The sequence below is a fragment of the Tamandua tetradactyla genome, chromosome X (genome assembly GCF_023851605.1).
Source record: "Tamandua tetradactyla isolate mTamTet1 chromosome X, mTamTet1.pri, whole genome shotgun sequence".
NCBI lineage: Eukaryota > Metazoa > Chordata > Mammalia > Pilosa > Myrmecophagidae > Tamandua > Tamandua tetradactyla.
Window position 1 is genome coordinate 92,986,597 of NC_135353.1, and position 13,005 is coordinate 92,999,601.

General features: G+C 37.2%; 1 protein-coding gene and 1 pseudogene across 6 annotated transcripts in view; one reads left to right on the plus strand and one right to left on the minus strand.

The window, feature by feature from the left end:
• ATRX (ATRX chromatin remodeler) overlaps positions 1–13,005 on the plus strand; it is a 423,319-nt gene that overhangs the window by 234,746 nt on the left and 175,568 nt on the right. For all 6 annotated transcript variants that reach the window (XM_077145058.1, XM_077145060.1, XM_077145061.1 and 3 more), the window contains one exon: positions 10,629–10,770. In XM_077145058.1, coding sequence (XP_077001173.1) covers positions 10,629–10,770 — 142 coding nt within the window. The remainder of the gene's footprint in view (positions 1–10,628; positions 10,771–13,005) is intronic.
• LOC143670960 (protein FRA10AC1 homolog pseudogene) lies at positions 4,808–9,374 on the minus strand (annotated as a pseudogene).

Sequence of the window (13,005 nt, forward strand, 5' to 3'; positions counted from 1 at the left end):
TAGTCTTCCAATCCATGAACACGGTATGCCCTTCCATCTTTTTAGATCTTCTGTGATTTCTTGTAACAGTTTCTTGTAGTTTTCTTTGTATAGGTCTTTTGTCTCTTTAATTAAATTTATTCTTAAATATTTTATTCTTTTAGTTGCAATTGTAAATGGAATTCATTTCTTGATTTCCCCCTCTCTCTGTTCTTTTTGAACTCTCTTTTCCACTGATACTTTCTTACTTATACTTCTTTTCCCCCGTTTGGTCATTATATAATTGTTGGTCCCATGGTGCGCAGTCTCGATTCATCCCTGGGAGTCCTCTGCCACATTGCCAGGTAGACTTTCACCCCTGGATGTCATGTCCCATGTAGGGCAGAGGGCAGTGATTTCACTTGCAGAATTGGGCTTAGAGAGACTGAGGCCTCATCTGAGCATCAGCAGAGGTCCTCCAGAAGTAACTCTTAGGCATGCCTATAGGTAGTCTAAGAAGGATTTGATTTTGAGGAGTTTCCATTTATCTCTTTTTTTGTTGTTGCTTGTGCTTTGGGTGTAACGTTTAGGAAGCTACCTCCTATTACTACGTCTTGAAGATGCTTCCCTGCATTTTCTTTTCAAATCTTTCTGGTGTTATTTCTTATATTTAGCTGTTTGGTCCACTTTCAGTTAGTTTTTGTGTAGGGTCTCAATTAGGGATCCTCTTTCATTCTCTTGGGTGTTGATATCCAGTTCTTCCAAGCCCAATTATTGAAAAGACTATTTTGTCCCAGTTCAGAATATTTGGGGGCTTTGTCAAAAAGCAGTTGACCATAGATTTGGTGGTCTATTTTTGCACTCTCAGTTCGATTTCATTGGTCAATGCTCCTGTCTTTGTGCCAGTACCATGCTGTTTTGACCACTGTGGCTTTATAATAGGTTTTAAAGTCAGGGAGTGCTAATCCTCCTACTTTGTTCTTCTATTTTAGGATGCTTTTAACTGTTCGGATTTGTCTTTCCCTTCCAGATAAATTTGGTACTTAGCTTTTCCACATCTTCAAAGCAGGTTTTTGGAATTTTGATTGGTACTGTGTTGATTCTGTAGATCAACTTGGGTACAATTGACATCTTAACTATATTTAGCCTTCCTATCCATGAGCAGGGAATGTCTTTCCACCTATTTACATTTCCTTTGATTTCTTTTAGCAATGTTATGTAGTTTTCTGTATATAAGTCCTTTACATCTCTAGTTAAGTTCATTCCTAAGTATTTGATTCTCTTAGTTGCTATTTCGAATGGAATTTTTTCCTTAACTGACTCTTCAGCTAGCTCATTGCTTGTGTATAGAAATGTTACTGATTTTTCCCCATTAATTTCATATCCTGCCACCTTTCTGAATTTCTTTATTAGCTCAAGTAACTTTGCTGAAGATTTCTCAGGATCTTCCACGTATAGTATCATATCATCTACAAATAATGACAGTTTTACTTCTTCCTTTCCAATTTGAATGCCTGTTATTTCTTTGTCCTGCCTGATTTCTGTATCTAGAACTTCTAGTACAATGTTGAATAATGGTGATGATGGTGGGCATCCTTTTGTTGTACCTGGTCTTAGGGGGAAGGCTTTCAGTCTCTCTCCATTAACTATGATGCTGGCTATCATTTTCTCATATATTCCCTTTATTATATTGAGGTAGTTACCTTTGATTCCTATCTTTTGAAGTGTTTTTATGAAAAAAACAATGCTGAATTTGGTTGAATGCTTCTTCAGCATCAATCGAGATGAACATGTGATTTTTCCCTTTCGATTTGTTAATGTGCTGTATTACATTAACTGATTTTCTAGTGTTGAACCTTCCTTGCATTCTTTTTATAAACCCCACTTAGACATGGTGAATAATTCTTTTAATTTCTTGTTGGATTCGATTTGCTAATATTTTATTGAAAGTTTTTGCATCTGTGTTCATTAGCGATATTGGCCTGTAGTTTTCCTTTCTTATAGTGTCTTTGCCTGGTTTTGTTATTAAAATATTAGCTTCATAAAATGAGTTAGGTAGAGTTCCTTTTTCCTCAGTTTTTTGGAAATGTTTGAACAGGATTGGCATTTGTTCTTCCTGGAATGTTTGATAAAATTCCCCTGAGAACCCATCTGGCCCTTGGTTTTTCTTTGTAGGAAGATTTTTGATGACTGATTGAATCTTTTACCTATGATAGGTTTGTTGAAATCTTCTGTTTCTTCCTGAGTCAGTGTAGCTTGTTTGTGTGTCTCCAGGAATTTGTTCATTTCATCTAAGTTGTCTAGTTTGTTGGTGTATAGTTGTTCATAGTATCCTCTTATGATTTCTTTTATTTCTTCAGGGTCTGTGGTAATGTACCCCTTCTCATTTCTGATTTAATTTATTTGCATTCTTTCTCTCTTTGTCAGTCTTGCTAGTGGCTCATCAATTCTATTGATTATCTCAAAGAACCAACTTTTGGTTTTGTTGATTCTTTGTATTGTTCTTTTGCTCTTCCATTGATTTATCTCTGCTTTAATCTTTGTTATTTCTCGTTTCCTATTTGCTTTGGGGTTAGTTTGCTGTTCTTTCTGAAATTCCTCCAGGTGTGCTGTTAAGTCCTCGATTTTTTTCTCTTTCTTGTTGTGACAGTTCAATTCAGTTGTCAACTTGGCCAGGTGAATGTGCCTAGATTTATTGATGTGGACTTGAGCCAATGGCATGTGAACCTCATCTGTTGCTGATTACATCTGCAGTTGGCTAGGAGGCATGCCTGCTGCAGTGAATGATGTTTGACTTAATTGGCTGGTACTTTAATTGGCACAGCCCAAGCAGCTCAGCATACCTCATCTCAGCACTCATCAGCCCAAGCCTTTGGAGATGCAGAAAGAAATCACCCTAGGGAAAGTTGTTGGAACCCAGGGACCTGGAGAGAAGATCAGCAGAGACCATCTTGTGCCTTCCACATGAGAAAGAACCTCAGTGGAAAGTTAGCTGCCTTTCCTCTGAAGAACTAACAAAATAAATCCCCTTTTATTAAAAGCCAATCCGTCTCTGGTGTGTTGCATTCTGGCAGCTAGCAAACTAGAACACTTGGTTTTTTTTTTTAAACCTCTTTTTTAAAAAATTTATTAATAAAACCAATGAAAATACAATATGAACATTCTTTTTTATCACATAGTTGAATATTCATCATCATGATCATTTCTTAGAACATCTGCATCAATTCAGAAAAAGAAATAAAAAGCAAACAGAAAAAAATTCATACATAGCATACCACTAACCCTCCCTTTCATTGATCACTAGCTTTCAATCTCCTAAATTTATTTTTGCATTTGTTCCCCCTATTATTTATTTATTTTTCATCCATGTTTTACTCATCTGTCCATAAGGTGTGGAAAAACGAAGCATCTGACACAAGGTTTTCATAATCACACTGTCACACCACAAAAGCTATATCATTATATAATCATCTTCAAGAAACATGCCTATTGGAACACAGCTCTACATTTTGAGTCAGTTCCCTCCAGCCTCTCTGTTATGCCTTAACTAAAAAGGTGATATCTATTTAATGTGTAAGAATAACCTCCTGGATAACCTCTTGACTCTGTTTGGAATCTCTCAGCCATTGACACTCTTATTTTGTCTCATTTCTCTCTTTCCCCTTTTGATCGAGAAGGTTTTCTTAATCCCTTGGTCCTGAGTCTTCATATACCAGTTAATTCCCACTTTTAATTTCTTCTCACACTGACTCTTCTCCATGCTGTTTCACTGGAATTGCTAATTTTGGGGTCATGGTGACCAACGGGTAGTCTGGATTGCCTGCTTCTGTTTCCTCTTTCTATAAATGTTATACAGAATCACCAGTTTCTAAAACAAATTTACTGTTACCTGAACATAAGCCATAGAAATAATTTTTACATAAGCCTATTTTTTAAAGAGAATTAGCCAAATCTAAAATATTATTATAAGCCTTTCTCACTGATTCATCATATAGAAATGACTCTTATGACCAAAAAAGACTTTACTGTCTTTTTTCCTCATAAGATTTAAAATGTTTGAAAAATAACAAGAAGATTAATTATTGTAGAAAATATACCATCTGTAAAGACCCTGAGAAAATAGTTTGTGAATTTGAATCTCTGACCTTACAGTAGGTAATGAGGCTGGCTAAATCCAGGTGACCTGTAGGTTTACACTGGAGAAAATTCTGCTATTTCACGATTGCTTTCTAATTCTTGCTTCTCCTTATAGGCCCCCGTTGTTAAAGAGAAGCCAAGTAGTGCTATTTTACTTTCTTTCTACTTCTTTCTACCAAAGAGCCACACAGAGGATTAAGTTAATATAAGCGTGGTCCTGAATGCCCCTGAGGATTACCCATTAGCAGTCCTTATATTCTACTTTTGAGAATCCTTTACATGGTTTACTTAGTGGGATTTTTAGATGAAATTAAAAAAGAATTAGTTAGCAAGAAAAGAATAACAGTTGAGAATGTTGAGGAGGGAGAAGGGTTTATAGTGTTCTCCTTTCTAAATATTTTCCACATAATTGAAAATAAGTTCCATATTTCTTGACAATATCTGACGATATTCTATTAAAGAAAATGGTACTTTGAAAATTATGTAATTGATTCTCAAGTGACTTAATGTTCTGGAGTGGCTTCACGGATTGTGTTGTTCTATGCTTTACAGTAAGTTGTCTCTGATAGAACTAATGAATTTCCAAAACATCTGACATCTTTAGAGTAGCTATGGCTTTTTATTTTCAGAGACAAATCACTCATTCTGCAACTTGTAGATAAGAGTTTCAAAGTATACTTTTCACATTAAGGAATGTAGCTTCTCTCAAGTTTCACAGAAACAAATCTTGAAAATACTCATCAGATTCTTCTTCCTGTGATTTTTCATCTGGTACTGGGCCCTTCTAAAGTTCAGATTCTGAAGTACTTTCTTCCTCATCAGAGATGCTGTTTACAGAATCTTCTGACTTCTTTGAGGATGGATGTCTTTTATCCTTCTTGGAGGTCTCTTCAGAAAATAATCTCGATTTTTTATATGATGACTCTTCACAATCTTTTTTCGTTTTATCCTTTCTTTTTCTTTCTTTCTTTTTTTTTTTTTTGATTTGACTTCTTTTATCCTGTGATGAAAACTTAATTTAAAGAAACACTATGGGCATAATCTTAATTTCACGAGTGCATTTCTTTTTTCACCATGCTCAAAATAACCAAAATTAACTTCCCAACTCTTTAAACCTTCTTTCATATCACAACATTTATTTCCACAGAAAAACTGACTTTTTCCTGAAATCACTTCTTTTTCTACTCACCACCTAAATCCAAATTTATTTTCTTTGTATCTACTGAGATCTGTTATGCAGTGTTCCTTGAATAATTTATCATAGTATTTCTTTGCAAGCCTCTTCTCCCAAGTCACGTCCATTTTGTCCTCCTCATTCCAGAGGAATCTATGATTTTCTCGTATAACATCCAAGTCTGTTTTGTCATTTTCCCCCAGACACCTGAAGTCTTCTTTTTTGCCACCATAGTATAAAATATAATCATTTACAAACTTTTTGTGCCTTTGATAAGCATCCATAGATATGAGATGAAACCTATTTCTTGCTTCTTCCCTATCCAGCAATTCAGCTGCAACTTGTTTATGGGCCACCTTTCCATGTTTTTCTTTTTGAAATGGCTTTTTGAGCAGTAAATCATCTTCAGCTGTCATTTTTTTCCTTTTTCTAGATTCTCCATGGTGTTCATCATCACTAAAATTAGAATTATAGCCTCCATGACCATGTATTTGAATCAGGGGTATAAAGTCAGCTGCTTAGAACACCGTAGGCTCGGGTCGCCTAGCTTCCTAGGGCCGCAGCTGCCACTCCACACCTCTCCTTACCGAACACTTGTCTTTTAATATAAGCATTTAAGGCAATATCTCTCTGAGCAAAGCCTTTGCCACATCCCATAAATTCTGATAAGTGGTATTCTCATTTTCACTCATCTCGAGATAGCTGCTGATTTCTCTAGCAATTTCTTCTTTGACTACTGGTTAAGAGTGTGTTATTTAATCTCCATTTATTTGCGAATGTTGTCATGCTTTGGTGGTTATTGAGATCCAGCTTAATCGCATTGTAATCAGAGAAAGTACTTTGAATAATTTCGGTATTTTTAAATTTATATATTTTTTGTGTCCTAGCATATGATCTATCCTGGAAAATGTTCCATGAGCACTGGAGAAGAATGTATAACCTTGTGTTTTGGGGTCAATGACCTATATATGTCTGTTAGGTTTAATTCATTTACTATATATAGTGGAGCGTGGCATATTGAAGTCTCCTACTATTATTGTTGAAACATCCATCGTTCCCTTCAGTTTTGCCAGTCTGTCTCATGTACTTTGGAGCTCCTTGATTAAGAGCATAAGCATTTATGATTGTTATATCTTCTTGGTGATTTGATCATTTAATTAGTATATAATGTCCTTCTTTGTCTTTTATGATGTCTTTACATTTAAAGTCTATTTTGTCTGATACTAGTATAGCTACTCCTGCTTTCTTTTGGTTACAACTTGGCATGGAAGATCTTTTTCCATTGTTTCCCTTTCAATCTGTTTATTTCCTTGTGTCTAAGATGAGTCTCTTGTAAGCAGCATATAGCTGGATTATGTTTCTTAATTCATTCTACCAATATTTTATTTGGTAAGTTTAGTCTGGTAACATTCAGAGTTATTACTGAAAAAGGCAGTTCTTTTTTTAGTTTTTTTATTTCAGAAAATAATTGCTTTATTTAAAAGAAATTTTTATTAATTTAAAAATTAAAAAATGGCAACAAAAAACACAAATATTCTTAACATATCATTCTGTTCACATATATTATCAGTAACTCACAATATCACCACATAGTTGCATATTCATCATCATGATCATAGAACATTTGCATCAATTCACAAAAATAAATGAAAGAGAACAGAAAAAAATTCATACATACCATTCCCCTTACCCCTCCCTTTCTTTTTTTAATTAATTTATTTTTTGTTTATAATACATAACCACATACAAACACAAATATTCTCATCATATGATCATTCTGTTCTTGTTATTTAATTAATAACTCACACTGTAGTCAAATAGTTGTATATTCATCATCATGATCATTTCCTAGAACATCTGTATCAGTTCAGAAAAAGCAAAAAAAAAGAAAACAGAAAAAAATTCATAATACCATACTCCTTCCCCTTCCCCTTCACCGATCACCAGCATTTCAATTTACTAAATTTATTTTAACATTTGTTCCCCCTATCATTTATTTTTAATCCATATGTTTTACTTGTCCATCAATAAGGTAGACAAAAGGAACATTAGACACAAGGCTCTTAGAACCACACAGTCACACTGTGATAGCCATACCATCATACAATTATCTTCAGGAAACATGGCCACTAGAGTATAGCTCCACATTGAAAAGTCATTTCTTGATTCTACTATCTGATCTTTTTTGTTTTATTTTTCAGATCTATATATTCTTTTCCCTCTTATTCTTCGTATTCTTTGAATTACCCTTAGTGGTACTCTTCAGTTCTGTTCCCTGCTCCAGACCTCCCTCTCCTGTCTTTTTTTTTTTCAGCCCGCAGAATTCCTTTTAGTATTTCTTGTAGGGCTGATCGGCTGGTCTCTTGTTGACAAATTCTTTCAGTACTTTTTTGTTTGTGAAAGATTTAATCTCTCCCTCAGTTTTGAAGGACAATTTAGCTGGTCCAATATTCTTGGATGGAAGTCTTTCACTTCAGGATCTTGAATATATCATACCACTGCCTTTGTGCCTCCAGGGTGCTAGTTGAGTAGTCTGAACTCAGTCTTATTTGGTTTCCCTTGCATGTAGTAGATTGTTTTTCTCTTGCCACTTTCAGTATATTCTGCTTCTCTTCAGCATTTGACAGATTCATTAGTATGTGTCTTGGGGAAAGCCTGTTTGGATTTATTCTCTTTGGAGTTCTTTGGGTTTCTTTGACTTGTATATTTATGTCCTTTTTGATGGTTGGGAAGTTTTCCCCCATTATATCCTCAACTATTTTTCCTAGCTCTTTACTTATCTCCTCTCCTTCTGAGACACCAGTGATTCTTATATTTGTACGCTTTGTTTTCTCTATCATTTCCCTGAGTTCCCTTTGAATTTTTTCCATCATTTTTGCCATTTGATGTTTTGAGTCTTTGAAGTCTGTTATCCTGTCCTCTATATCACTTATTCTTTCTTCTATCTCTTCAAATATGGTGTTGTGCCTCTAGTATGTTTTTTATTGGGTCGACATAGTCTTTAATCTCTGTGGTTTTTGCTATTTTTCTATTTATTCTTTCAAATTCCTCTTTGTGCTTTTCTACTGTCTTCTTAATTTCCTTTGTCATTTGCCATCCCACTTATTTTATTTAATAGAGTTGTATGAACATCTTTACTTAGTTGTTCTAATGTCTGTGTCTCCTCAGGTGCTTTAATTTGGTCATTAGGCAGGACTGTATCTGTCTGCATTATGATATGCTTAGCGATCTGCTGTCTTCGTTGCTTGTAGATATTTTGATTGATTTACTTTGGGAGTTGATTTCTTTCAGTGGTCTAAGGCCTCGTGTTTGCGGGATGGTTGTACAGCAGGGAGCAGGGCATGGCTTGAAGCACTCAGTAAGGCGATTTGTTTCAGGGCAGGTATGTGGGCAGGTTGGGGATATTATCCTGGTGCTTGTGAACGTGGGCGCCCAGCAGTCAGGGAAGATGTAGCTGTGCGGGTGCACGGTGTGGGGGACATAATCCTGTTGTGTGCTCATTTAAGGCACGGGGCCATTTGTGCACATGCATACAGCTGTGACAGCAGGTCGGCATTATGCCTTTGTGGATTGGGGGCAAAAGTGACCTGGCTGTGCAGGTCGGCACTTTCTAAGAGCTCTTAAGTACGGTAGAGGCGTGTATGCATGCGTGGTTCTAGGACTGTTGTAAAGTGCAGTTCTCAGAGCTGAATGATGTGATTGGGGCCTGTGTGCATTAGTGGATCTGGGAGTGGTGGGATGAGGCTGTGCAACAATATTGCTGTGTGTGTGTGTGTGCGCGCGCGCCCATGCACAGGGGAGTGGGTACTTAGGTATGTAGGTTACTGCTTGCAACTTTTATGCGCTGATCACAGCCTGCAGGGAACAGGAAGGGGTAGTGCCTGGGAGGGCTGTAGGAGAGGTGGGTTGGGCTGCACTTGGGGTGGTGGTGTGGGTTAGGTAAGTGCACTGGGAGCCGGTGGACTGAGGGCGCCTGGAGGGGGTGGGGATGGAAGCGAGTGAGGGGGTCGGGGTTCGGGTGTGTGAGTTGTGGGGTGAATTGTCGGTCACAGGGCTGAGGGTAGTGCGCCCAAGGAACGTGGCCTAACTTACTTCCTAGTCCCATGTACCCATTTGTGCACTCCCACGGGTTCCGCCGCTTTGCACCTCCACGCCAGGCTAGGCTCCAGCTTTCTGCTTCTCAGTTCCTCGGCCTCTGTAACCAGGGCTGCCCCATGGGGTGCAGAAAGCTCTCCCAGGTCAGCTGTACTCCCGAATTACTGCCTCAGTCACACTCCTGTCCCTTCTCTAACTTTTCCCTGGACAGGGCTAATCTCGGGTTACTCTAGTTGGCCATCTTCCTGGAAGTCTCAGTATCTCTCTTGTACAGTTCTTGAGTAAGTATGTAATGGATAAAGATGGAAATATGGTAAACAAATATATATACGCATGGGATATGTGTATATATGTATGTCTAATTAAATTTTTTATCAAATAAGGAACTTGAGATAATTGTTTTTGCTTTGGATTTAGAAGGTGTAATATGTTATTATTGTGCTTTTGAGTGTCTGGTTCTTTTTCTTTGTATGCTGTATGACGGGGTCACATTTCTTTATTTTACCATGGGAGTATTCCATTATTGCAGCACTATTTGTTGGATTTTTTTGTTTGTTTTGGTTTGCTTGTTTGGCTTGTTTGTTTGTTGTTTTGGGGATTGCATGGTCCAGTAATTCTACCTCTGAACTACCCTCGCACTCCCAAATATCTGGTTCTTAACTCAGTGTTCTAAAATCTATCTTCAGGAGTATAGCACTTTCACAACCCATACTTACAGTGTTTTTAAATGGAGGTTCTGGTAGCATCTTGGGAGGGATAGCTGTTGCTAGTTGAGGACTGTCTTTCACACTGTAGAACTATTTATATTTACATCACCCCTGTACCCAGATTATATATTAGTCATCGTAGCACATAAATATCCTTGTACATTTTCAAATATCCTTTTGAGAAATAGAACCATTCCTGGTTGAGTGTCACCTGTCTTTCCAGATCTAAATGGTGGTGCCATAGATTAGTTTGGAGCACTGTCTGACACTTTTCTCACAACTCTTCTCTAACACATCTGTGTCGTGATACCCAGGGTGAGACCTATTGAGCCAAATTACTGGAATTACCACAGTGATTCAAAGTCCTTTGTACTTTTTTGGTTTTGGAAAGCATAAACCTGTGCTTCATTCCTGACCTTTTTCAACTAAATGTGGTATGTGTGATACAGGAATATATATGTCTATATTTTGTTAAATCTCCCTAGGTAAAACTGGTACTCCTTCATTGCTTGAATTATTTCTGTAAGTTTATCTGTTTACAACTCCCTTTCTTGTAGGTGATAGAAATTGAAGATGCTTCACCTACCAAGTGTCCAATAACAACCAAATTGGTTTTAGATGAAGACGAAGAAACCAAAGAACCTTTAGTGCAGGTGCACAGAAATATGGTTATCAAATTGAAACCCCATCAAGTAGATGGTAAGAAATCATCATATGATTAAATCATTTAAAATTACGTTTTACCAATATTTGAGTGACTTCTATGTGTCTCATATTTTGCTAAGAACTAGAGATACTTTCATGAGCAACAGTCCCTATCCTCATGGAGCGCATAGACAAGTGAGGAAAAACAAAATTGAACAAGTGATTACAAACATGATGAATGTTCTAAAAGGGGAAGGAAGTGCCACTTGTGAATGGGTATCTACAGCAAGTAGATTTCACCTAGTCTGCAAGAGTGGACTTACAGCATTTGGGTGTGGGGATGGGAGGGATAGGTAGTTGCAGTGTTAGGTAAAAGCTTTCTTCAGGAAATTCTATTTCAGCATTTTCAGGTATATCTTTAATACTGTTCCTACATTAGTATTAGAAATACACCAAATGAATGAAATCAGTAAGTCAGTTTTGATTTGCATGTGAAGGAATTCATAAGGGAAGTTCTACCATTTCTACTCCATGTGTAGCCAGCCCCCTTTATTGCTTTGTCTTTACAGTTGAATAGAGAGAGAAATATTAATCATCTCCTGTTTTTTCTCTTTTCCTGATTGACACAGTAAACTTGAAGGTATATTTACGGTTTCACAATTTCAGATTTTTCCTTTTAGGTGCTCCAAGATACTGGAGATTAAAAGAAATATCGAGATATTGATTTAGCTTCTCTGTTATAACTACTCCTTCTCCTTTGTTCCTTCTTCTAATCTTTAGGATATATGAGTTATACCCATTCTAACTCTTTTCTCTTGAAAAGGGCTGTCCACAATATGGGATGGAGGAACTGGTTGATGTTTTTGGAGAGATTGGTACCTCTGGGTTTCAGGACTTATCTGGCCTAGGAAACATTTGAAGAATTTACATTTCTGAAAAGTTAACTTAGTGCATGCAACTTTGTAGGATCTCAGATATAGAACCTTGGGTGTTTAGGGGTAACAGGAATGATGTTTGTTGGGGTTTGGCAAACAGGGACAATTTGCAATATCTAGCTAAGCTTGTTTAAGAGTAGCCTCCAGCAATATTCAACTTCCCCATCTGGGGAATTCCTGATAGCCTCGCAAGCAGTAGGGACAACCAGTTCAGTAGGCTGAGCCCTCAATCTTGGGACTTGTGCCTTTGAAGCTTATTCCTGCAAAGGAGAAGGTAAGCTTATTGATAATTATGCCTAAGTGTCACCCCCAGAGAACCAGTTTTATTGCTCAGATGTGGCCTCTTTCTCTAAGCCAACTTGGCAGGTGAACTCCCTGCCAGTGTGGGACCTGACTTCTGGGGATGATCTGGGACCTGACATCATGGGAATGAGAAAGCCTTCTTAACAAGAAGGGGGAAGAGAGAAATGAGATGAAAGTCTCAGTGGGTGAGAGATTTCAAACAGAGTCTAGAAGTTATCCTTTGGGTCATTCTTACACATTATAGATATCCCTTTTTAGTTTATGGTGTATTGGAGTGGCTAGAGGAAGTACCTGAAACTGCTGAACTGTGTTCTAGTAGCCTTGATTTTTGAAGAAAAAATATAACTATATAGCTTTTTCAGTGTGACTGTGATTGTGTCTGATGCTTTTTTTTATCCAGGATATGGACAGATGAGTGAAAAATAGTAAGAATATAAAATAAATAAGGGAAAATAAAGAGTAAAAACAGGGTAGATTGAAATACTGTGGGTCAGTGAGAGGAAGGGGTATATATACAGAGAGAGGGAATGTATGAGTTTTTTTTCTTTTTATTTCTTTTTTTGGAGTGATGTAAATATTCTAAAGGTGATCATGGTGAAGAATACACAACTATGTGATGATATTGTGAGCCATTGATTGTTTAATATGGTTGGACTGTATGTGTGTGGATATTTCTCGATAAAAATATTTAAGCAGCCAAAGTGTCAGTGGCTGAGAGGTTCCAAACAGAGTCGAGAGGTTATCTTGGAGGTTATTCTTACACATTAAGTAGATATCACCTTGTTGTTCAAGATGTAGTAGAGAGGCTGGAGGGAATTGCCTGAAAATGTAGTGCTGTGTTCCAGTAGCCATGTTTCTTGAGGATGATTGAACAATGATATAGCTTTCACGATGAGACTTGGTGAATGTGAAAACCTTGTGTCTGATGCTCCTTTTAGCTACTATATCAACAGAAGAGTAGAGCATATGGAATAAAAATAAATAATAGGGGGAACAAATGTTAAAATAAATTCAGTTTGCAATAGTGGTAAATGAAAGCGAGGGGTAAGGG